The sequence below is a fragment of the Scomber scombrus genome, chromosome 6 (assembly GCF_963691925.1).
Source record: "Scomber scombrus chromosome 6, fScoSco1.1, whole genome shotgun sequence".
In the NCBI taxonomy this organism is placed as follows: Eukaryota; Metazoa; Chordata; class Actinopteri; order Scombriformes; family Scombridae; genus Scomber; species Scomber scombrus.
This window is the reverse complement of record NC_084975.1, coordinates 5,820,124-5,846,155: the sequence shown is the minus strand read 5'-3', so window position 1 is coordinate 5,846,155 and position 26,032 is coordinate 5,820,124. Positions and strand designations below refer to the sequence as shown.

Here is a 26,032-nt window from a genome sequence, read left to right as displayed (position 1 = left end):
AAACCACTTAAGCCTGTAACCTTCAGCTGCCAACACTTGAAGACTGTTGTTTTACTGAAATCAATAGGATACAATAAAGAGTTTTTTCTTCCCTCTAGTCCAGGGATGGCGAACCATGTGCCATGGAGAGCCATGTGTATGCAGGTTTTTCTTCCAACCAAACACTTCAACAGGTGATTTCACTGATTAACACAGCTTCAGCCACAGAGGTATGTTAATCAGTGAAATCACCTGTTGAAGTGTTTGGTTGGAAGGAAAACCTGCATACAAATGGCTCTCCATGGCACCTGGTTCGCCACCCCTGCTCTAGTCTGATAATAACTTCACATCCTCGTCATTGATAACCTGCTAATACAATTTCTGCTGTTGTGACTGTTGTAATTTCAGAAGCAAATCCCCTGCTTCAACCTCTATGCTCAGCGGTCTCTCCAAAAGATCAGAAAAGATTCTTGAAGAATGGTAAATCATCATCTTATCGTATGCTGTGTCTTCATGATGACCCTTTGATACCCATCAGTGTGTGTGTGCGTGTGTGTGTAGTTAACTTATTAAGTGTAATTATCCTGGGTGACACATCTTTCTTCAGGGGCTTCACTGATAGCCACACAGCTCTTCAGATGCTTAAGAGAGCTCAGAAGATGAAGTCGAAGAAGCAGCAGCAGAAGAAACTTGTGGGTGAGTGTGTGCAGAACAGACAGATAGAAGATATTTGAGCTTATAGGTGTTTTGTCTGTGAGTCTAATATTTTAAACACACAGAATCATTATTAGACATTATTGTTCTCAAAATGATGAAATATGACGGTTATGAAAGCAGATCAGAAGCTCTCATGGTTTACTCCTTAAATCACCCCAACTACAAAGCTTTCTTTGTTCAGTACACCTGGACATTGTCTTATTCTTCCTGTCTCTTCATTCCTGATCTTTTAACGCCAAATATCCCCAACAAAAAGAAACTGCTGTGAGGGCACAAATCCATCTTTTAAAAGGGAAAAAAATCCAAACTAATTTTTGTTTCTCTCTACATTCCCGTCTTTGTTCCTTGAGCCGTGCTACGACAGCAGCGAAACCTTTCCACCTCGTGTACATTAATGAGCCATAACAGACAGCAGAAGCCAGGGCCTGTCGCCTCTTATTGGACTTTGTTTGAGAGCCTGCAAAGGAAATAACGATTGCCCAGAAACCTCTTGACATGTCATCCTGCGATGACTTTCATTCCATTTCATTGTAGTGGTTGAGTGTGCGGCTGCAGTTAAAGGTGACCTCACCTCCGCTCTGCTCCAAGAAACAGTAGTCCTGCCACGGTTATCATGCCACAGTCATGTAGAGGGAGGCTGCTCTTTGATCAGAATTGCAAATGCATGATTCCAATAGCGAGGCCCTTGTCATCTTGCTCCACGGACACACAGGTCTATGTCGACTGTAACTTCTAATGGCATCTGCCTCAGTGGAACCAGAGCGCTGTTCTAATATTTTCCGAATGTTAGGTTGTGGTTTTCTGCTTCTGGTTTTAGAGCAGCCTTGTCCTTCTTTGACCCTCTTTTACTCTTTCTCTGCTACATGTAGATCCCGCCATCCAGCTAGCCTTGTTTAGAAAATGCACTTACCAGCTGGATCCAGTGGAGGCACGACACAGACCTGCACCCCGCAACAGGAACTTTATAAAAGGTAAGACTTGCTATACATTTGATAGCCCTGTTGTAAAATATGTACATTTAGTTTTTCAAATTTTCCTCCTTAAAAAAGACCTGTTTTTTGGAGAACAAGGGATCTTTAGGGGGAGATAGAACGTCAACAGTGTATGCCACATAGAAGTAGTTTACATCAGCTGAAAAATATTAATTTTAAGATGCAGCTCTGCGCTGTGTGACAAGATTTTCTAGTCATAAATCTCTAGTAAACATAATTGGTTAGGCTCCTATTCAAAATTTTAAAGTGTACGAGTGCTTAGGACATTATGATGGAAGCACAGTATATAATAGCTCTTCCCATGCTCAATTATGTCTAATAGATTGTTGCAGCAATTTTTGGGTTGATACCATTTGTTACACAGACTTGGTGCAAAATGTAATTGCTTCAAATTTGATAAAAGTGATGGAAAATCCCTCCAAAATACCACATCAAGACACCAAGACCTTGGAAAACAATAGAAAAATCCATGCAGTCATTTGATATCAGAAAACTTTGAAAGTTGGAGATTTCTGTAAGAATTGCTTTTGTTCCCAGCCCTTATTGTGAACTAGGAATATACCTAGAAGGGCCCTATTTCCTCTGAATGGCATGGGTCTCTAGTTCGTGGTTGTCAAGTTCAATAAGGCTGTGATTATCCAAAAAATGGTCTAACAACAATGAAATGGCTCCTATGGTGACTAACATCATCAAATGTGAATATAATTGGGCTCCACTGAATCCACACGAGTCTCAGCTTTCCAATCATACCCAATTCATGCAATTCAAAGGCTGTTTAAGGACCCTGGTATGCAGGAATATCCAAATACAGCATTTTTATAATAGGCAAAAATAATTTATACTGCATGTAAAAAAAACTCCATGGGTTTAAAATAAAGTGAGCATGTCTGTAAAGGGGAGAGTTGCGGGTACTCGCTGAACCCATTTTCATTCAGATATCTTGAAGTGAGAGGTCAAGGGACCCTTTTCAAAATGGGCCATGCCAGTTTTTCCAGTTGTTAGTACTTTGTCAGTCCCAAAATGTAAAAAAACCCTCAACCATGTACCTGTGCTTGTGTCTCTGTATATGTGTTTTTTATGGAGCCAAACAGGTGTCATCTTATCACAGATTAAATGCTTTTTTTTTTTTATTTAAACGTTTTTCTTACTGTGAAGAATAGTTACAGTCTACAGATGTGATCACTGTGTGACGTAGTTTGAGGAAAGGCAAATTTTCTCTCTCCATCGTTTTCTTGTCGTGGCCTCTTGCCCTGCCCTGAGGTGGAGAGATGATTTGGCATTGTGACATTCACAGCCAGACTTAAAAGGGAGGGAAAAGCTGGAGGGAAGGCAGGAGGGAGGATGAGGGAAGTTCGCTTTTATCATGAGGGCCTGTCTCCATCTTTTCCTCTGCGCTCACCCCCACCCTTCAGGGTCAAGGCCTCACATCCAGAGACCACGGCGCTCACAGTCATCCAGCAGTCAGAGAGACGCTGCAACAACAGTGTTTGCCAACAGTCAGTGAAGTGACTGGTCTCTCTCTCTCTTTGGTCCAAGTCCAATGCTGCCATAAGCATGAAATACCCCTTAATTAGCTGTGGGGAAATACAATATGTTTGCCTGTCATTTTATGTTACAGTTGAAAAAAAAATAAAGCAACACTGGGATGTTTTTAGTCTCACTTTAGCTCTTTTGGGTGGAACGCTTTAGTGATTTGTTTGTTGAATAGTTTTGAAGGAGTCCCCTTGTTTTCATTAAAGCTAGATCTTATGATTCACCTCTGTGCAGTCAAGATCAAGCAACAACTTAATTCAGTGATTTTAAAAAGAAATTGAATTTATTTGTCAGTAGCCAATAAATCGGCGACCGTAACAGGCACTTTCATTTTGTTAATGATGGACAGATTTACCACCGATAAAATATACAAAACATATGGCTGGACAGCTGAAGTTTTGACACTTAGGATTTCTTTGCCAACAATGTATTTGTAACATGAAAAACTTACACTTGTTGTATGAGTGAGTGTGACAAAATCGTTACGTTATCAGATGTTAAATTTGAACTTCAGGTGTAATATGTCAACTTTCCAGTACTGAGAGTCTTTACACTAGGAGCAGATCGTGTGTAAGAACAATATAGCCGCGGATAAGCTCTGAGCCAACTGGCAATTGAGGATAGCTTGCATCCAAATGACCTATTACATTACAACAATATTTCCAGCTCTGTTTCTTTCCAATATCTTTATCTCTCCCCTCCACCCTTGTCTTGATAATTAATCAAGTAGTACTGGTGTTCTCAAGCAATGAAGTGAAGCGGCTATATCAGCTGAGAGAGTAACGGGGGTGATTAGTTCGTACATCACCATTGCCTCACTCCTTAATACCCTGTGTCCTCAGTCGGTTTTCTGATCCGACTGAGAGGGATCCTGTAAAATGCGTAACCCTAACCAGTTCGGTGCTTGAGGAGACGACTCCCGCTGCCTTTTTACAGGGTGACTATGAGGCAGTGGCGATGGCGGCAACAGCGATGATGTGTCGAGAACTGGCGCTCGGTGCTGTGATTCTGGGTCTTCGTAAAAATGGGCTCAGGGTAGACACCCCTCTTGCTCCCCTGGTCTTGACCTGTGGAAGGCACCCCCTCCTCCGGATCCATCCCCAGTGCCCGGGGCGTAGCCAGCCCAGCCCGGCCCAGCCAGCGCTCCCCGGCAGGGGCTAACGTTTCAGGCTTTGAGTCAAGCCCCTTCTGGAGGTGATTAGCCCCAAACCCATGACAGATTCTTTCCAAGATATCCGACGCGGCGTGTTTATTTTATCCGGTCTCTTTGTGTGGATGTGCTGGACATGAGTAACCCACTTGAAATGGGTATCGGTTTACATACCCAGGGAGAGAGAGACAGAGAAGGAGAGAATGGAGGAGAACCGCAAAACGTTTTATTCTAAAGACAAAAAATTACAGAAATACACTTCCCATTTTTTAGACGATTTGTATTGTCAAGTGTCCGGGTGCCGCAGATGTTGAAGATGTTGTATGCCTCCAAGCATTCCTCCTTGTTTCTCCTCTTACTTTCCACCTCCTTCTACTCAACCCCCCCAGGCACACACATTTTTCCAGCCTCCTTCTTCCATCCAAACTAAGATCCAACCCCACCAAACATCCGTCCTCATGTCAGAGGGACAAGAGGGTATATATTTTTATTTCAGGCTGGAACCCCTGCCTCCTGAGCACTTAACTCAATTTCACACTTCAAGTCATCTACAAAGTCCAACTGAAACACAATCATCTTGTTTATCATCTATCATCCAAAATAACTTAACATAGGACTATTTACCACCATTCATATGCATTCAATTTCACCCCCTGTAATCTCAGCGCTTCTATTTATCTCGGGCAGTGGAGCTCTCTTCATTGTATATGTTTGAGATGCACTGGCACACTTTAAGGAAGAAACATCCAGAGCCATGGTGCAATGTGGCAGCAATCTGAGTCATCATGAAGACACACATCCAACTAAAATAAAATCCTGCATTGCTGTATTTTACAACGAAATGGCATATAGACAAGGTTAACATTAACATAGCTGTTTTTGGGTAAAGTCTCAAGTCTGTCAGGTTGAGTACAAGTCTTCATAAACTAATTGCAAAGATGCAAGTCTCTGAGTGCTGACCGTTAAAATGACCCAGCTTTTAAATGTTTTCCTTTCAAAGAGTTAACAGTTTTTTACTTATAGTGCCAGTCAAAAGTTTGGACACACTGTCGTCACATTAATTTGAATGAAAAAGTATATCCAGGCTTGGGAAATGCACAGGTCCAAATGTAAAGAATAGTTTTGTTACATTACATTTTTGGTCTTAATGTAAACAGAGGGGAATGGTAAACAATTTTAGACTGGTAAACTTTATTGGAAAGGTAGACAATCTGACAATAATTGCCACACAACTTGGCATTTGCAGGTATGTCTTGCTCCAGCTCTCTTCTGTCATTCTTTAAACAACTACTTACATCAATTTTTTGTTGTGTACGACCAAGTACAACAGTGCTAATGCCTTTAAGGAGAGATTTCAAAATGTGCACAATTATCCCCAATTGTATGATTCATTGCATCTCGCCTCTTTCTATGACAGCATGCTTTTCATGCAGCTTTTGAGAGTGGCCGCTATGAACAAGAATGAACTCTTTGGCCTTTTAGACGTGGTTGGACAACACGATGGGCAACTGCAGGCACGCTGAGTTACCTGAACTGTCCGTCTTCTGTCTGTAAACATCTCTCACAGACTGCCTTTTTAGTTCAACTTTGACCTACTGCACTTTCAGTTTTCCAACATTATGTGTGTGTGCAACATTTCCAACATTGTGTGTGTGCTCACTTTTGATTGTACCACTAAATAAAATGGTTTAGATGATCTGGAAAAATTGTTGACTTTTTTACAATCACATGTTTCTTGCTCCATTTGACATTGTTGTAGCAATGTTGCTATGTTCCCAGATCCCAGCAATTACTTTACAAGGGCATCATAACAAAATTGATCCAAGTTGTAATAAACTACAAAGGAAAAGAGAACTATGTAATATTACTCAAAACGATGATAGTTGGCACATTCATGACACTATTTCGTTTCTTATTAGGGTCTACATTAGTCTCTGTTGCCTGACTCTGTGTTGTTTGTTTCTGCAGTGAGGTTGGAGGGGAGGAGGCTCCAAAGTGCCAGCATCATGTCTCTCCTTTAGCTCTGGTTTGCTGCGGGCCAAAGCCTCCACCCTCCCCTCCTACTCCCCAACTCTCTGATATTAAGTCAGAGTTTTCCCCTCCTCAGTAGAGACGAGCTTGCTTAATGTGCTTAAGAGCCCCTCTTAACAGGCGTGACTCCTACAGGCCCCCTCCTGATGTCCTGGAGGAGTACTGGAGGGGGATTCAGGAGGTTTTGGGGGTCAGGAGGGGGTTTTAGTGGAAGGTTCAGAGGGGAAAAGGGAGAGGAGATTTTCTCCTTGCTACTGAAGTCCAACATCATTTTTTTCATGGCACTCATTTTGTATCACACCAATCCCATGCTATGCTACGATGTGCATTCACCTTCAATCATTTTGATATAGATACAGTATAAGTGACATATAAAAACTGTAAAAGACAGTAGAGAACTCTTGTTTGGTTGATACACTGATATAACAGGTATATGAACATGGACATTAGTGTTTTTCCGGACTGACCATGCTTCGCCTCTCTGTATTTTCAGCTTTAGTAAGTGCGAGTGGCCATTTCCTGGCCTTTGCTGCCCCGGGGGAAGCATTTATCACTTGACATTTTTAGTGGGGCTACTCAATTAACCCATGAAAACTGTAAAGCTTTTCTCTCCTTTTTACAACTCAGCAAAAGCAAGTAAATGGCTTAAATAAATGCATCATTAGTTCCAGCATTGGGCTGTCAAAATTCATCAGTTTTCACCCATCTACGGCAGCATTACTGTCAGCGCAACATAAATGTTTACTTTGAATTACAACCTTATTATGGGATTTCGACATAACTCATAAATCATCAGCCTTTCAGATTTCTCTCCTTAACAAACTGTTGTAACATTGCTTTGATTCAATTTTACCGAGAACCACAAGCCCCCACAATTGTTGGAAAAAGCAGAGCCTCTCTTGTTGCATCTTTCAGCAACTTTGGATGTATTATAACAATACCCCTGAGTCCTCCAAACAAATACACCACCTTAATCCCAATATAAACACAGGGAGCTTTGACCACAGATCTCCCTCAGTGCTGGGAACTCTGGCCCACTGTAATTACAGTGAAACATGTCAAACGTTGTCACAGATTAGGCCCGTAACCTGTTTATTTGTTAAGCTTGCACACTGGTGAGCATCTGTTAACACTTCACTGCAGTTCTCATTATGTCTCCTGTCATTTTAGAAACATCTCACCTTCTCCCCAACACTTGCCATTTAGCCAGCACACTCATTTCTCTTTTCTTTGCTACCATTGTCATAAAGAATGTTATTCAATCGACAAGAGGAGCTGGAGGTATAAAAATAATCGCCTGTGACGTTTATTTGATGTTTTCTGTCGAGTGCAGTTCGTGAGGCTGAGCTGGGCCTTCCGCAAGAAGAGAGGAATGAGCAAGTGAGGCAGGAACGAGCTCAGGAGTGGCTGCACACCCAAGCTGCTCAGTCTGACAGGGACTCAGAGAGGTGAGCAGTATTGGATTGTAGGTATTATGCAAAGAAACTATCCTCTAATTTACCCCTAACAATATTTAGCCATGTAGACAATCTGTTGTTGAGATATCAGTCTCTCTGAGATTTCACAGTGAGGTCTGTGGATTAATATTATAACTGAGACATTGTTTTTGGAAAGGCACATTGAACTTTCTAAATGAAAATTCACAGTGCTGTGAGCACCACAAACAAAATTCCATTCACCGTCATAGTATTGGTGTAGCAGCAGAAATCCCCGAGGCAGCTATCTCACAACTGGGCCAAATAAAACCCAAACTATCTGCATGGCTAGAGACCCCTGAGGGGGCAGTATGTAAGAAAATACATCTTTTCTTGTTTTGGATCAAGATTTCATTTTGTTTCCAACATTTTTATTCTTTCATCAGTTTTTACAGTAGTGAATGATGGGATTTTAGAGCAATCAATGAAAAACTTACAGCTAGAACTTTTTTAAATTAATAAAACATTGCCATGGCTTTTATTTCTGTCAAGCTGGTTAATTGTGCTAATTGCTGAAACCATATTTTCTGTACAGAGCTGATTTCTGTTTCTATTGGCTTGTCTGCAACACAAGCAGTGAGCATTTGGGCTATCCTGTGCTAACTCCTAACCTACCCAACAAACAGACATCAAGATTATCATGAGTGGAATCTTTGTTTATTTTATGATATGTCAGAGGTAATTGCACAGAAGTGAAGAGGGGAAACTGCTGAAACCTTCTGAAATACACAGAGCACTAATAACCCATATGTTTGTACATTTTTTTCTGTCTTATCCTCAGCGAGCATTTCTTACCGGAGATCAGCTCAGATATTCTGAATGGAGGCAGAGTGCAGCTTGTGGTGAGTACAGTCCCCTCCCGCTTTCCTCTGCAGTCCACTCACTTCATTGAACGACAGTGAATCTTGATTTGAATCTTTCGTGGGGGGCAGTTGCATGTATGTGGAGGTATGCATTATTTACATTCACCAGTCAGAGTCATGTCCCACGCTGTGGGTTCCCCCTCCTGGGGCCTGGCTCATCAGCTTCAATTTAAAGGAGAGAGGGGGGAGGTGAGTCTGAGGGTAAGCTCCACAGTGACACTTTCAATTGGATCAACTGGCTGCAATTTCTTCATTTCACTTGCAGAAATCCCAGTGTCACTTTTCAGCAGTGTGCCTGGACCTGAGAACGATACTGATGCTCGTGAGGTCTTTGAAGTCAGAAACTGCTGGTCTCCGTGTACTGTTATAGAGCAGTTTGAGTTATGATCACTGGCAAGAGGAGCCGCCCCCTTCCTCCTGTTTCTTAGATATGTTCAGACTGCAGAGCCGCTGGTTGTTGAATGTTTTTCAAAATGTTGGACTGCTTGCGTGAGACGTGTCACGTTGGGCCTCATTTGTGTGTGTGTGTGTGTGTGTGTGTGTGTGTGTGTGTGTGTGTGTGTGTGTGTGTGTGTGTGTGTGTGTGTGTGTGTGTGTGTGTGTGTGTGTGGTGCGTGCAGGCTGAACCAGGATACACAGAACCTCTACATCACGCCAGTGGATTGTGGGCCAACAACAGTTTAGCTGCCCAGCCTTGCAAAGAGAACAATTATCCTCGCAGAAACTCTTTGGGTCATGCAAGTGAGTCTTCTCAGCCGTTTTTCTACACAAACTCACCTTGTTCCTATAAAAACATATATTTTTTAAAATAAACTCTCAAACATAGGACTCAACAAGACTTGAAGTAAACAGCGTGACTGAGTCTTTTTAATTTTCACTCACAAAAACAGTCAGTCCAGACATGTGTTGCTTATGTTTAATTTTAGAGAAATGTACTCATCAGATTCTGCCGTTTGTTTTCCTTGGACTCTTAAAATTGAGAACTATTTTTTCTAATAGTTGCAACGACAGGAAGTTTTATAACTAAAACTATGAGTGACATAAAAATACTGTAATAAATAGTTGTTCCTACATTTTCATAACATCAGAGGGGCTTGTGTGCATACCTGTGTGTCTGTGTGTGCGCATGTCTGTATAAACCTGTGTGTTGAGTACATGTGTGTACAGATGTTTCCGTGTTTGCACACATGCACCCGTTGGTTTCGGGTCATACAGACCTGAGTTTGCCGAGCCAGGGATAAAGGCCGCTGCTTATTCAGCCCAGACTGAATCCACTCGTCGGCTGCTTTGGGAGGGGAGGGGAGCTACAAGGTCGGGCCGGGGACAGAGTGCCGTGAATTTCTCCTCTGACAGGAAACGGGCAGTCTGAAAAAAAAAAAATCAGTCCTTTCAGCAAAGAATGACTGGCCCTTCTGTCAGGAGTAGTGGGGGCTCAGGAGTCTGAGTGACAAAGATGCTACTGACAGCCTGATAGCAGATGACCACTTTAAACAAGAGCCCAGGAATCCAAGTGAAGGAGAGCCCTGTCCCCGATAACGAAGCCAAATTGGATTCCGATGATGATTTCAAAATTATATCCACGAGGTGAAGCAGCAGCAGCAGCAGGAGTGAGTGTTGTCGTGCTAAGCAGACAGACTGTTGTTCTTCTCCAGAAGCTCGGCTTAGAGAGAGAAAGCCTCTCTGTCTTCACCGATGAAAACACTTCTTATCGTAATTGTTTCGAGCAAATTGAAATATGAATGTATGTTTAAGGCAAGATCATTTAAAAAAAAAAAGAAAAAAAGAAGCCAATTAGATATTTCTTAAACTTGGAAGGGCATCTAATGGTCTCAGTAGTACATCATCAAAAACTCATCATATCAGAGGAAATTGATTATGTTAGAGAAATCAGGAAATTAGGCAAATGCAGCTTCATTGATAAAAATATTTTAATAGCCAGACTACATGAGTCAGTTTAATATTATGACTCAAACTTAATTTATCAAAAACTTGTATTTCCTTTGCCTCTGAAGTGACATACATACATCAAAGTGAAGGTTTAAATTTAGAGGGTTCACAGAGTTTGCCATAGCAGTAAAGACTACATGAATACTCTATAACCTACTCAATAACCTACTGCAACGCGATACCCACCACTTGCTGGGACGGTGCCATAAAATGCGTTTCCAGGCTCACAAAATATTTTCATTACATGTGCAGAGGAAACCACTTAAGTTGCATATCTGCTCCCTCAATTTTGTCCGCTGTTCAACCTTAATAGGAGTAAATGATCGAAAACAATTTGTTTGGTCACAGCGGTTGGGTCAAATGTGTGGCCATTTGTTTATCTCCTTACATTTAATAGCATGACTGCACAACTTGCATTGAAATTAGCAACACGTGGATCAAGTTTTTGCCTCTGTTTTCGATTTAGAACAGATAATTGAACAAAAGTCTTTAATAAACTAAATTCAGCCACCAAAGCCGGCCTAAAGTTTCTTAAAATAAACACAAAAGACTGGTGGTGGTTTATCTTCAAACTACATTACACAAACCATCAGGAGAGGAATTGCACTGTGTTAAACCACGGACATGAGTTAAATCAAAATCTACAGAGGTGTGATTAGGTATGACTTCAGTTCAAATGTAAGTGGATAGATATTCTATACAGTGTGCCAGCTGTGCACGTATTTGGAGCCGGGTCAGTACCTGTGATGCGTCCCAGGCCCCCCCACCTCCTCTAAAGCCCTCCCCGCTGTTTGACTCCCTGTGTGGGGCGGCCGTGGAGACTGCGGGCCTGGGCTCTACACGTGGAATGCATCATGCCCGCTCCAAGCACAGCCTTTGTTCTGTGTGTTTGAAAAGCTTTGTACTGATCCCCAGGTGAAATGGAAGGGCCTCTGATATGGCACACAACGCTCCTGACTGACAGAGCACACAAACACAGATCCTTACCTCCTCACACTTAAGTCTTTACTGTGAGATTTAATATAGCGTCGTTTCAAGTCTACCGAGACAGAGATCAGAGACACACGTTATCTCCAGACTAAAGCTAAAATTGCATCCTGAAGTAGAAAATATTCATATTAAAGTAATGATACATTTTATTATTAAATATAAAGCAATAAAGAATCCAGAAAGCTTTGTGTAACTATTTTAATGCTTCATTCTAGGGCTGCCAATAAAGATTACTTTTGGTTAATTTATCTTATCTTTCCATATCAGAAAATGCTATCTGGTGACATCTTTGGATTGCTTGGGTCTCACCATTAGTCTAAAACCCATAAATAGTCTATTCCCAATAATATAAAACAAAGAAAAGCAGCAAATCCACAGAAAAGAGAACCAGCAAAAGTGTTTGAAATGTGGCTTGATAAATGTTTGATAATTTTCTGTTGGATTGACCAATTAGTCGATTGTTTCAGCACTAACTTACATTTAAAGTTAAAAGCTATAATTTAACCGATTGGTATATGATAATAATCTCAGTGTGTGCTGGCAGTTTGGTTGAAATCAATTGAAAAGCCACAAGAGTTTTGTTACCCACCATGAAATGAATGTTCTTTCCATTCAGCTAATGCTTTGTCAATTATATGCCGATCATGCAATGCCTATCGGCTCGTTTGCATGTACTGAGAGCAACTAAGTGAGTGCAAATTTCCAATTGAATGCGTTTCATTACATTTTAAGTGTATTCTGATGGATTGCATATATTGCACAAAATCAAACATATGTGATAAAGCTAATGCCCTGCAGAACATTTCTGATGGTAGCAGCAACATTTTACTTTACTTTACATAACTAGTCTTTTCTCCAGAAACCTATTATGTTATATTGAGTATTGATAACCCATGTTATTAACATCCATTTAAATGACTAAGCAGACAAATAAAGCAGACCTGGTCACCAAAAATCCATTAAAAGCATGTCACAGTACTGGCTACCCTTAGATTGACGCAAGTCCAAATATATGATTTAAATAGCACAAATCTAATGAATAACCATTTAAAGCCTATGTTGGATGGATTTTTCATTGCTTGCTTTGCATTTGAGATATTAACTTGTTCTTCTTCGTTGCTCTTTCTTCAGAAAAAGAGATTCCATCGCCTAAACGAGTCACGTCTGCTCCATCAAAAAAGGATCGCATCTCTTTTCGAGACAACCCTGTCCAGCTGAGTGGCGGCTGGGGAGGGGGAAAGAAGAGGGACAAAGTGTGCAAGTAAAACACAAACTCTCAAACTGTGCAGCCAAGACACCATTCTTACTAAAAACAGGCAGACACAGTTGTGGTGTTTTTTTAGAATATTTTTTTGATTACCCTTTTGCCCCTGTAATACAGTATTTTACCATATCTGTGTATCTATTTTGGGCCAGGACATGTTCGTGTTACCTTTGGATGCAACATAATTCTCACAATACTCTGTATCGTACAATTTAGGAAATTGCAGAAATCAAAACAGCACAAATGTGATGTCCTAAGATGCAAAGTTAATCTTCTTTGTTAGTTATAATGCTATTTTATCGCCTGCGTGGAATCCCCCCTGCAGCTGTTCTTTTTAAACAGAGCTGAAAACTCGGGCTCCCTTTTCCTTAAAGTTAATTAAGAGCAATAGGACCTGGACCAGCCCAAATATCTTCAGGCGCTTCCATGATGTTCATTCTGCTCAAGTATCACTGCATGAACGCGATCGCAGCCAACCAGCACCGAAACACATGGAGCAAAGTCACAAACCTTTAGCAAATGACACGCTTCATATGCAAATGATGGCAGGAAATAAGAACCAGGACCTTTATTACTCGTGGATTCGTGTTTCTTAGGATGTTGAACTTCTGTTATTGCACTCTTTTGATAAAAATATATGGATTATAGTTTGTAAATATTGGGAGTATGCTTGCTTTTTCCATCTTTCGTGTGCTCTCTTAGGAGTAAACTTTAATGAAGACCAGAAATTTAAGTGCAATTTCGCCATTCTGTGGATATATTTAGACATTGACTACACTGGACTCGGAATTACTGCTTTTTGAGCCAAGCACAAACATTGGTGTTAGAATTAGGAAGATGTTTTCTTTATTTTCATTTGTGGATTATAACGGCCCTGTCTGTGTATTTGAATTTGGAGAGCCGAAGCGTCCGTCCACAAACACTGTCCTACCGGAGGTGGTGAACCTCAGTCTTTGGAGGTTCCTAGCTGCTCTGGAAATGATAACTTAATGAATGTCAAAACAAATAGTCAGAGCTGGAGAGTGGCTCCCTGGCAGGAAATGCATTCCTGTCTATTTTTTCCCCCCCATCTATCTTACGCTTACACATGTCTGGGGGGTGTGTTATGACTGTACACGGGCTGATGGGGGATTTTTGTCTCGGAGAGCGGCGTATGCCAGAGATGTGGTGGTCCTGCCCACTCGGGGGTTGTTGTGAAACTCAAGAACACTGCTCTCCTTCGGGGAGAGGGGGGGGGGACTTATTTTTCAAACCCCCTGAGGGACACCAAAGGGGGGTGTTTCTCTGTCATCGCACTGTCACGATCCAACTGTAGTGATGGACAAGTCGGATATCTATCACTCATACATTATTACGATAGAGGCGACTAAAAGTAATAGCATTATATAGATCTACGTACATCTAAGTACAGTTTTAACCGGGGGAAAGTTGTAGACCTCTTCACTACAACTCCTATAATTATGTTGTTAAACCATCGTCCACCAGACTTCATTAGATCTGTTTACTTTTTGGGTTATGGCTAAATTATATGTAACGTAAGACACTCAAAATCCATTGCCTGGTGAAATGAATGCTCCGCCACACATTAAGATTAGATGAAGAATGTCCCTCTCAGCTCAGACTGCCTTGCCAGCCTTGACCTCAAGTCAGCAAATGTTGTCAAACGGAGTCTGGCAGAGAGAGGTTTCGTATCCGAATCGCTCCAAGCACTTCCTATAAGTGCATTAAAAGAGCCAGAACAGTGTGTTTTCAAGTTTTTATTTCACCAAAAGTTACATACTGTACATGTCTAGGGACTATTTTTTTTGTGTATGTTGTACTATTTTTAGATTTTTAGATATAATTTTGCTACAGTCATTACATTGGTTTCCATTTATTTCAAGTTTTTTGTAAGTATTTTAGTAGACATTTAAAGTCTGTTATCTTTCACACATCAAACATCAAAGTTACATCACTTTATCTCTGTGTGGTTATGCAGTTTAAGTGCATATTTAGCTGTAGCTCACAACAAAAATGTTATTTTGACTAAATCTATTGCAATTTAAGCAGCTTCAATAGTGTGCTGGTTGGTTTTCATATCATATGGAATTGAATGGTAACCAATGGCTGCCTGGATTGATACAAAAATTACATTAACGTTTGAACTCAGCAGCATAGCTTGCACAAAAATGATTAGCTGCAATGTAATGTGTAAGTGATTTGTTGTTAACGCATCTAAAATTTAAAAGTTTTTCTTGGTGCAAAAAAACAAAAAAAAAGACATTATGAGGAGGACAATGCAACAATCTAAAGTTCATGTGTGTTGAAGCAGCATGACAAACTGAAATGTGGTTGTAGGAGGAGTATGGCTGATCTGAAGATTTAGTAATGTGCTGGTCCAGCAAAGAAGCAGTTATATTTATTATTAAAGTGGATAATAAATCATAAAAGACTAATAAAACGATTAGGATTGTAGGGAAAGGCTCTAACCTTTATTACCTTAATTTGAAATCCCATCCAAATTTATCGATAAAAGAAAAATGGAAAAGTGACAGAAGAGATGTCCTGTCCTTATATTCCTCTACATTTTTTGACTTTTGACATAATTGGCCATCTTATTAAGCCAAAGTAAAGAAAAGGGGGGAATGCATATAAACTCTGAGGAATGTGCAAGCTCTCTTATAAATATGAACCATATTTAGGAAGAAATTGGGAATAAACTCACACAAGTGGAAACTCTTCTGCATCGGACCCTGGTAAAAGTCAAAGCTGATTTATTCCCTGAATGGTAACTGTTGGCATAAAATATCAGTGAAAAGAGGTCAGACTCCCTTCTTTCTAAGAGCTCAGCTGAAGGTAGGACTGATGTTACAATTAGCTCACTTTATGACTAAAACATGTAAAGTTGTGTTATTATTGTGTGTTAATTATGTTTAAATTAGAACAGAAGCATTTAAATTCAGATGTAAAAGAGTATACAGATGATATGTGACATTTATAGCAAGATATGTTCATACACAGCATTTCACACATTGTGCACAGCTACTACACCTGCATCTTTTTTTGATTTATAACTTTTAAGGATAATCCATACTTTATGAAGGGTTTTTGTAATAATCTAATCAAATTGTGTGATTTAATTAGATTTATTGTCTTGAAATACATCTGAGAGATGAGATTATGTGGAAGAAACTCTTGAGAGGAATTACATAGATTGTTGACTTCAGCACATTGGTCATCAGGAGAAAAAGTACTTCCAGGTTCCTGCCAAAGGGTTTTTTTTTTTTTTGTGGATTTTCTCCTTATTTGAGTCGAGGGTCTCAGGACAGAAGGCGTTGTATTGCTGTACAGACTGTAAAGCTCCATGAAGCTAATTTGTGATTTTTTTGAAATTGAACTACACAAATAAAACACGGCTAAAATTGAAAATTGTCTGTTTGTCCAGCTGTTAAAATGACAAACACTGGATGACTGGATTCAATAATTATTAAATAAATTGTTTGTACATCGACTGTCTGTGATTCAGCACTGTTACAGGATCTTCATGTGTTTTATTTTACTAAATGTGCTTGTTAGATAAAAGTTTGAAGTAATAAATCCAATATAAAGGTCGTCAGTTTTATTAAACTGTGTTTATGCTAACGTCTAAATCTATAAAATACATTTTTAAAAGCCTAAATAATAAATCATTTTAAGGTTAATGACTATTTATAATGTAATAATTGAGTTCACCTTGACTATATTGTGTTTATGAGTTATTACTGTTTGTTCTACATTCATGTTGACTATGTGACGCACTCTGTAAATGTCTTCTAATTGTATAATTATTAGAATAAGCTTTTAACGTGTATCCATATCATCTGGATTGTGCCTGACTGACCCTGCCAGCTGGTCTGATCTGGTTTCAGTCATAGGTGGCCTGTTTAACATGTCGACATGAACCCAGATGACTTAGTCAAGTGATTTAGAGCAGAAGTTTGTCGGTGCTCAGGAATGCCTGACTTGTGGAAAAACAAAAGACAAACAAACAAAATGAAAACAAACTTTAAAGCACGAATGTGCTGCTTTCACTTTTTGATATTCAGCCCTGTGAGCCAAATGCTCTGCAGACTCAAGTGACATTCATAAGCTCCACAAAATTTGTGCTTTTGGGGAAAATAAACTCTGGTCGTTTGTGTGTTTCGTGGCTAGCCAAAGTTTGAAGACATTTCAATAGATTGAATTAGACCCAAGGGTAGCTCCGGGCATCATGATGTCATGTCTCCTTCTCCTCAGAAGTGGCATGGTGTGGCCTCTCGGGCTTTGCCTCGGTTATGCTGGATCACATTCAGTCACATTAAGACTGAAATGAATGATATTAGTTAAGTTCAATCATATTTTGACCACATTGGCTGCTACATAATGTTATAACTAACTGGCAGCTCAGGTTAATATTGAAAAACGAGGTCTTTCCAGGTGGCTCACATGACATATTGGCTGCAGCACTTCAATAATTAGTCTGACTGATCGGCCTAAAAGGTTACCAAGCCCTCCGACTTCACAAACCCACGGAGCATCTATTGTGGCAGATATTTCCAGCTGAAGGCCCACCAAACCACAGTGAACTTTTCACATTTTCTCCTCAGCATGAGCCAATGTGCGAGGTCATCTTAGAAGCCCAATAAGACACCCCCCTGCTACTTAAGAGCACCTCTATTTATTTTTATTTTTTCTCCTGTGGCACCGTGCAGCCCCAGGTACTGCCACTGACCCTACAGCGAACCATAGCTATACAGTACGCATGGTGTGCATTGCAGGTGGTGAGGCTGTGGGTGGAGGTGTGGAGGTGGGAGATGGGCTCCGGTTTGTTGTAACATAAATCCTCCAATAAGAAGAAATAGAAGAACAGCTCTTCCTGTTCTTTTTAGAAAAACTCCCCGTTGAGTCCTGTGTGTCTGCTCCTGGATGCAGGCAGGGCGGCTGGCTTCAATGAAACTCAACTTTCCTGCATGAGGAGGATGTTTGGTCTTTAATTCGAGCAAGAAAAGGTCAATACTTCATTTACAGGACTTCTGGATGTCAAATATTAATCCTAAATTGATGTTATTCATGTTATATTTTCACAAAGGATATCTGTCAAACCTCAGCTTTTCACTGCAGGCAGAGGCCCTGTTTATTTAAATGTTCTTTACTGATCTTTATTTTGGTCTTTAAGTTACATTAAAATAAAATAAAAAACATAAATAAACTAAGTAAAATAATTAAAATAAGCACCATTAAGCCTTTAGTCTTTGTTCATTACTAAAAAAAGCTATTATCACTCATTTGTTGCTCTAATGATAAAATCGTTTAAAACATCAGATTTAAAAGGTGAGTTTGATTATTTCAGGATATAAATCTGATATTTTAGAAAGTGTGGATTAATTTCAGTGTGCAAACAGACAGAATATCGAATATCACTGACATCAGATTCACATTTAATTAGAAAAAAATACATTTAAAACACTTTTTTTTTTTTTGAGTCGACCCGAAATGCGAGTAAAGCGAATGAACAAAAATATGCTGTTCATTATTCTCAGTTTGAGCCATATTGAACATGATTATGAAAATGGTAAATTGTATTAATTGACCGGCGCCCTCATTTGCCAAAAATGTCAGGATTTGTAAACTAATTTAATTTTAAATCCTCTCCTCTCTCCCTACATCTTATGGGCCTCTACGCTCAGACGTGCACGTGACTAATTAACGGTTAAATGGTGTAACTTGACTTTAATTTCTTAAAAAATGGAAACTAAGGGCAACATTTGGAGCCATATTTTCCAGTGTCCAACATATTTGACGCAACACATTTTTGTTACTGAACGAACCAAAGTAAAAATAATTTTCCTTCCTGGTTTCTGCACTTTTTTCCCCTTTTTGCTCTAAAAATTCAAACATATTTAATGAGTTATATTCCATCTTTATAGGCTTGAAATTTACGTTTGTATAAGGCAAATATGCTGTAATTGTCTTGGTGAGTTTGCTGTAAGGTTTAAAATAATCATTAGTATAATTTAGGTTTAATTAAATTAAAGTATTTTAATGTTTATCTAAATATCTCAAATTTTATTCACTTCAATCCTGTTTCACACAGGTTTAAAACTCCACAAAACGCAATAAATGAGCAGCAGGGATGAAGTATCCAAAGACTCTATTAAATCCCATTTGTAGTCACAACTTGCAGCTGCAGATAAATGATTGCCTCATTGTGAAAGTCTAAACAGGCTGTAAATTAAAGTCAGTTTTGATTGTCTCCTCTCAGAGTCGTTGTGGGTCTAAAATCACTTTAAACTGCTGTTTGGTTTGGATTCAGGGCGTGGGAGGAGTTGCTGCTGCTTCATATTCAGAGAGAGGAGGGGAGGCTCTTTAAGGATCCCATTCTCTTTGGGGCTATAAAGACCTTGTTGCCTTCAAGACAGAGCAAATTAACTCCATTGGCGAATTATTGCATTACGAGAGGACCGCTCCGTTCATCGGTGCGCGACGGCGATTAGTGTCTTTTTTCTTCTTCTTCTTTTTTTTTTATGGTGACATTTGATTAAAAAGCGTGAGCGGAGTTCGGCGAAGATGATGGAGTACATGGAGGATAAGTTTGCCTTGAAAAGCCAAGCGATGAAGGCCAGCGATTACTACATGGATCAAGTCATCGAGAGTCTGGACAGCGCGCAGTACTACAGCAAGTCTCCCCCGAAATGTGTGCAGGCCTTCGGGCTTCAGAGTAGCGAACACCGGTCCTCGCCCTGCGGAGACCAAAACGGTGCGTAAAAAAGAAAGCGTAAACACTGCAGTTTGATATGAGTTGTTGTGCATCTGTGTGATAATACAAGAACATTTTAGAATAAAAACAAAACAACTTACACTTTTTCCTTTCCAAAACTTTCACTTTTAATTACACTCATTGATTGTGGTTTCTTTCTATTTTTTTTTTTACTTCCAACATTGTTAAAATTTGGAGAAGTTTGTTGTTATTTTTGAATTATTCCACCCAGTTTATTTTAGTAGGCCTATGAGCAAAACTGAATTGATGTTAATAAATTGTCTCAAAGGCTAATTGGGCCACACACTAATTTGCATCCCACATATTTATATTTTAGGCTTTAATGTGCAGTTATAATATAATATCAAAGTGTAAAATGCATTATCATCCATTTATACCTGTGTGTATTTGCTCACTTCAGCCAATTACGGTGTGCCAAAAACAGACGACGACACTTTGCACTCGGATCTCGGCAGGTCGATGGATAATTGTTGCACTCTGCGTTCGTCTCCGGTCACAACCGGACAGGAGAAAACGGATTTGGACGACATGGGAGACAAGTGCGACAGTAACGTGTCCAGCAGCAAGAAGAGGAGACACCGGACGACCTTTACCAGCGCGCAGCTGGAGGAGCTGGAGAAAGTCTTTCAGAAAACTCACTATCCAGATGTTTATGTGAGGGAACAGCTGGCCATGAGGACGGAATTAACAGAGGCCAGAGTGCAGGTACAAGTTTATCAGCGGACTCTAATGTTTTATCTTTATTAGGAGCTTTAACTTGGGATAGAAGAATTTAAAAATAAATTTAGGAGGGTGAAATACGCTGCGTTGCGTAAAATATTTCCATTGGTGCTTATGTTAAAAAAAACCCACAGTAATATGTCCAATAATTAATATTACACTAGTCAATCCTCTTCTTTACCATTGCTCAAGGGTCTCCAAAATATGTTTAATTAATTTTAAACCAGATTTTGTATACACTTTCTTGAATCTTGAAGGCCTGCATTTTTTCCCCATCTAAAATCTTGTAAAAAAAAAACTGGCTTCATTTTTATTTTGCTTTAATTTTATTTGCTCTTTTTTTTGTATCCTTCCAGGTTTGGTTTCAGAACAGAAGAGCAAAGTGGAGGAAAAGAGAGCGCTACGGACAAATCCAACAAGCCAAAACTCACTTTGCAGCCACTTACGATTTATCCGTGTTACCGAGAACGGACAGCTACACACAGGTGCGTTTTTTCCCCAACACTTCTTCACATTTAAAGTGTCTCTAAAATATTGTAGATGCCAAATAAATAAAGGGAATTTAAAGCTCTTTCTTAGCTCAGACTCCGGTGGTGCGTAAATACTCACAGCGGCCTCTGATCTCCGACCTTCATCCCTCTTATTCCTCTCTTCTGCAAATGCTCACTTCATGTATGCAACAGTAAAATTCATGCTCTCATCTGCATAAATCATTAGGCTGTCATTGTTGCTCTATTAATCACTTATTATGAAACGCATCTTCAGATAAGAGGCTGGACACACTGATTAGAGACTGTGAGGTGTCACGGCTGAATTAATGACCTTATATCAGATTTCATGTTAGCTGAACATTTATCTTGCAGTTTGGACAAAGGTCAGTTACAAGAGGAGGTGAGAGGAGACAAATAGTGTCAGTTTGTCCTTTTCTAGGTGTTTCCTATCAAAAACTAAGATGAGGCCTCCAAAAAAAAAAAAAAAAATGGTGTAGAGGCTTTTTTTAAGGTTTTCCAGAGATGGAAATATGCAAGAGGCAGTGCTCACATTTTGAGCACACAGAAAGCAGCTTTATTGTAGTCAAAGGAGAGTTGTATAAAAGCAGTAAAAGTCACAGTAACAGCTCTGCTATGCCCTGGCAGACCAAGACCAGGTCAGAAATCTGTTGGACTGTCTCGTATTTTCCTCACACATGTTTCTGATAGATACCTCTGGATATCAGCCATGCCCGTTCATACAGCTGATCCAGATTACTGTCATTAAATGGACGATCCTTGTTTTTTTTTTGTTTTTTTTTCTTCCCTTCGCTACATGTAACTGTGTTGGCAGTGGGTGTTTTTGTCTCCCTAAACACAGTGGACATGGATTGCATTTTTGTGGGTTTTAAAGGGTTTGGTTTTGTTTTGTTGACAATCGTTGGCCATTTTCTTTTTAGGCAAAGACTTGAAGTCCTGCTTATCGATGGCACATGTTGTCAGGAAGGCAAAACAGATGATTGGCCAAGCTGACTCTCATGCTACAACCACATTTTCGTGCTACAAAAATGAAGTTTATCTCTCTGTCAGATCAGACTTTTACTCATTACCAAAACCACAATTGGTTTGTGGTGTGCAGTGAAAAACTTTGTACTTTTGGCAAAAGGTGTCCCGTGCTAAGCAACAGCCAGTTTGTTCAGTGCACAGTTTATATACTATTAAATATTTTCTGAATTTTATTGCAGTCATATTTAATTTAGGGAACAATTTCGGTGCGTTTATATGTTTAAAATGTATTTTCTTGATATGACTTGGTGAAGAAAGCTGCAGTCGCTCTTAATTTTGACCCAAAACAATTTTAGGATGCTACTCACATGCTTACTTGTCTTGGCTTCTCCTCCCAGTTTGATATATTGGCGTCACTGGCAAGTGAATGAAGTCATTTGACTGCGATTTGTCAGTGAAGACTGTAATTTTACGTTTAAAGACAGACATGTTTCCTGCAGCTCTGTGGACTGGAGCTCCTGCCTTGAATATCAGTCAATGTGGTGTTGACTGTGTGCTGTCCAGATGGGTTCATGTCTGCTCTCTGTCGTCACTGTCCAGTCTGCTTTTTGACAGTCGAGTAAAATGCCAACTCTAAAAATATGGAAACTTCAGAATTATAAGACGCCTTGTGTGTTTGGCATTATTTGGATCTTCTTTTTTTTTTTTGATATTGATGCATAAAAAGTTGGTTCACTTAAAAAAACACACTCTTTTTCCCCCTCTCTCTCTCTAGTGATACTTTATCATGTAGATTATTGCATTTTTGCGTCATTTATCAAGGTTTTCGGATATCTGTCTCTGAGTTTTCTGCTGCAAACTTATAACAATGGAGGTGAATGAAGCTCATGTTATTAGAAATAACACAAAGCCATTCGCTCTCTCTCTCTCTCTGTAGAAAATCCACAAAACATGATGTTAACAGTTTCCATAGAAGTTATTTCTTTAGTCGAAGGTAAAATTATCATTTATGGAAAGACATGTTTCTGCTGAATTCATTCAGTGTATTTTTTTTTCAATATTTAGAGCACCAGAAACACAATTCCTTTCACCTTCATTTTATTGGGGTGAAGGCAGAAATGTGAGAAATAGATATCTGGACAAATAAAAGCGGATACCACTAGAGTTAAGTGAGAAAACATGCTTTTGTAATACGGGGTGAAGGAAAACCCCACCAAAGATTTTACTGTGTGTTTAAGAAATGTGCATTTTGACCAATCTACTCAGTTTCAACAGTTGCAGCTACACTCAGAAGCCGCAGCAATAATCTTTACATCTATACTTTAAGTTTTGTTTATTCTTTTTCTCTGCTGGAGATTCCTGTAGCTTCATGATAGTTCTGTTGGATTGCAACCGAGAATTGAATAGAGGTAGAACACAAGATTTACGTCCTATATTTTTATTTTTATTGTCAGTGCAGCCTGTAAGACATAAACTTTTCTATAAAGCAGAAGTTTCCAAAGTATGTGCTGCGGCACCCTGGGGTGCCCTGAGGACAGTCCAAGGATGCTGCAAAAATGTTTAATTTCATTTTACATCTATTCTGCATTTTTAGTATCATTTCATCATGTTAATTATGTGCTATGATGTGTTTTCAAATATAGTGGAGCAGATGAAGAAGTAAACATATTGTAATCACTGTATAATAAATGTATAATAGGCAATAACACTTCAGCTAATGATGATTTGCTGTTGCTGGTTGTCATAGTAATGCAGTTTCTCAGGTGCCCAGCAGTAAAGAGGGATCCCACGGCAAAAAAAAAAAAATCTCATGATAAATGCTAAATGTATATGTAGGCCTAAATCCATCCGTCTATAAAGATAATTCAAATATTTTAAGTTTCAACTAGCTTAAAAGATACATAATAAGTTTAATTCTATGTAATGTTAATCTAATGTAACTTTTGTATCCTCATGACATGTTTTTGTCTCCAGTGTCTCACGCCATCCTTCTCCCAACAGATCCCTAACAACCTGTGGCCCAGCCCTTCTGCCGGCGGCTCCGTGGTGTCGCCCTGCATGCTTCCCCGAGGCTCCCCTCCCTGCGTCACTTCCTACTCGCACTCCCCCCGCTCGGCCGCAGGCGCCGCAGACCACGGCTACGTGGGCTTCCCTAACCAGCAGAACCAGTTTGGCCACGTGTCCCTCAACAACTTCTTCAGCGCGGACTCCCTCCTCACGCCGACCTCCAACGGCCACCACGCCTTCGAGACCAAGCCCGAGTTCGAGAGGCGCTCGTCCAGCATCGCCGTGCTGCGCATGAAGGCCAAGGAGCACACGGCCAACATCTCCTGGGCCATGTGATCAAGGTTCCTCTGCATGTCTGGAAAGTCTGGATAATGTGTGGAAAAGTGTTTTAAATTTCCAGTGTATGGATTACGCAGAGTCTGAAATAATTTTAGAAAAAGCTGTTTTTTCTTCTTCACCCGCAGCTCAGATCTAACTACAGTTCAGTGGCTTTCAGAGCAGATGTCAGCCATAGATAGATATGGTCATTCTCACAATCACACCACCCTGATATTTAGATTCATGCATCACATCAAACTCTAGACTGATAAAAAATGTAGTAAAGTATAGAGGGTGGAAATGGAAATGGAAAAGGGTTTGTGGTCCTCTACTTATTCTAAAAGCTTCTAAAATGAATCACTCTCTTAGCTCATGTTAGCAACAAACATTTTAAAAACAACGTCGTTTGACAATCAGCTGCGTTTCCAGTGATAGGCAGATTTATGCTACTGTCATTCAATACTGAGACAATCATGTTTTCAGAGACACTTTTTTAGGAAATGAGGGTGCCTTCATGTAGCTCAACCAAAGCAATACACTCATATCAGTCAGACGTTCAGGGTAATATCCAGTGCATTGTTTTACAGTCCACAAAATGTCGTCCTCTCTGGTTAGACCAGATGTTTGATGAACCCTCGTGACCCGCAGAGGTGAGGGCTGTGGTGGTGTGAATAAGCTTTCTATGTTGTCTGGTTTCTTTTGTTGTTTTTTTTAACGGAGGTCAGCCGGTCCTCTGTGTTTCTTCTTTACCGAGACAAGAAAGAGGGGTGAAAGTGAAACAGGAAAAGACTAAAAAGGCTCTAGTGGGATTCAATCCCATTGTGGATACACGTGGATCCAGAGGGAGGGGTCCCAAACCACTACAGTATTTCTAAGCACTGTGAATCAGTTGTGTTTTTATTTTTATTTTTTTATTTTTATTTTTTTAACCTGCGCCTCTCATCTTCCTCCCTCGCTCCATCTCAGGACTGAGGATGAGCAGAGCAGAAAAATAAACTGACTTGACGTACTAACGTGTCCGTGTGCTTTGCAGCAAAGCTCTGTAATCGTCGTTGTCTGCCTCTGTTCTGTATCACAGGTACACAACGCAGGCAGGTTTTGAAATTGTGTATTGTGTTATAAATTTATCTGGTGAAAGCATAATAAATGAATGTCACTTGATTCTGATATGACTGCACTTTATTTTAAGATGATAAAGCCTGTGATATTCTATATTTTTTCTTATTTTAAACAAAGCCCGTGAAAAGACAAAAAACCTAAATAAACTGATCTTAACAAGGAATGCTTGTGTTTGCGATAGTCCAATCGTCTGTGCCAAAAAGCTCCATCGTTGTCCAAAAACTATTAAAAAAATATGCAATGTGCCACTCTGTTACACTGGGTGACATCTTCCTTCATTACCATCAACACACACACACACACACACACACACACACACACACACACACACACACACACTGTTTATTTTGACCCAGTCCCACATACACACTCCTACAGCTGTAAAAACTCATTCCAGCATCTAATTTGTATTAATTTGCAGCTGCAACATAAGCATAGATAAGCATAGATTACTCCTGTTTGAGTAGCATTTGATAAAAACTACAGTATCCAGCTGTTTTAGGTAATTAGTGAAACTTTGTTAAAATAATCAAACCATATATTTGTGATTTATTTTAAAAGATTTCTGTATTCAGTAGGAACCAATGGGCTTTGTGCTTTAACTTGTTTTTTTTTCATCATTGCTGACAATAGGAAAGGAAAATATAGAATAATACCAGCCTTATCCTTTAAAATCC

General features: G+C 39.8%; 2 protein-coding genes across 2 annotated transcripts in view; both read left to right on the top strand.

The window, feature by feature from the left end:
• Positions 1–12,942, top strand: part of lrriq1 (leucine-rich repeats and IQ motif containing 1) — a 38,791-nt gene extending 25,849 nt beyond the window's left edge. Inside the window, exons 22-33 of the mRNA XM_062420806.1 lie at positions 388–459; positions 587–675; positions 1,566–1,667; positions 3,101–3,188; positions 4,064–4,239; positions 4,298–4,415; positions 6,340–6,456; positions 6,538–6,592; positions 7,318–7,441; positions 7,736–7,850; positions 8,659–8,723; positions 12,809–12,942. Coding sequence (XP_062276790.1) covers positions 388–459; positions 587–675; positions 1,566–1,667; positions 3,101–3,188; positions 4,064–4,239; positions 4,298–4,415; positions 6,340–6,456; positions 6,538–6,592; positions 7,318–7,441; positions 7,736–7,850; positions 8,659–8,723; positions 12,809–12,942 — 1,255 coding nt within the window. The remainder of the gene's footprint in view (positions 1–387; positions 460–586; positions 676–1,565; positions 1,668–3,100; positions 3,189–4,063; positions 4,240–4,297; positions 4,416–6,339; positions 6,457–6,537; positions 6,593–7,317; positions 7,442–7,735; positions 7,851–8,658; positions 8,724–12,808) is intronic.
• Positions 12,943–19,505: 6,563 nt separating this feature from the next.
• alx1 (ALX homeobox 1) lies at positions 19,506–24,254 on the top strand. Its single transcript, XM_062421336.1, has 4 exons — positions 19,506–19,695; positions 20,117–20,421; positions 20,793–20,921; positions 23,913–24,254. The coding sequence occupies exons 1-4, from the start codon at positions 19,506–19,508 to the stop codon at positions 24,252–24,254; spliced, it is 966 nt and encodes a 321-aa protein (XP_062277320.1).
• Positions 24,255–26,032: the final 1,778 nt, after the last annotated feature.

What these genes read in the sequence shown, in the direction of transcription:
- alx1 (XM_062421336.1), top strand. Translation starts at nt 19,506, where the DNA reads ATGATGGAGTACATGGAGGATAAGTTTGCCTTGAAAAGCCAAGCGATG. An exon ending in GCCCTGCGGAGACCAAAACG is followed by an intron (nt 19,696 to 20,116) that starts GTGCGTAAAAAA and finishes TGCTCACTTCAG; the next exon opens with CCAATTACGGTGTGCCAAAA. An exon ending in TAACAGAGGCCAGAGTGCAG is followed by an intron (nt 20,422 to 20,792) that starts GTACAAGTTTAT and finishes GTATCCTTCCAG; the next exon opens with GTTTGGTTTCAGAACAGAAG.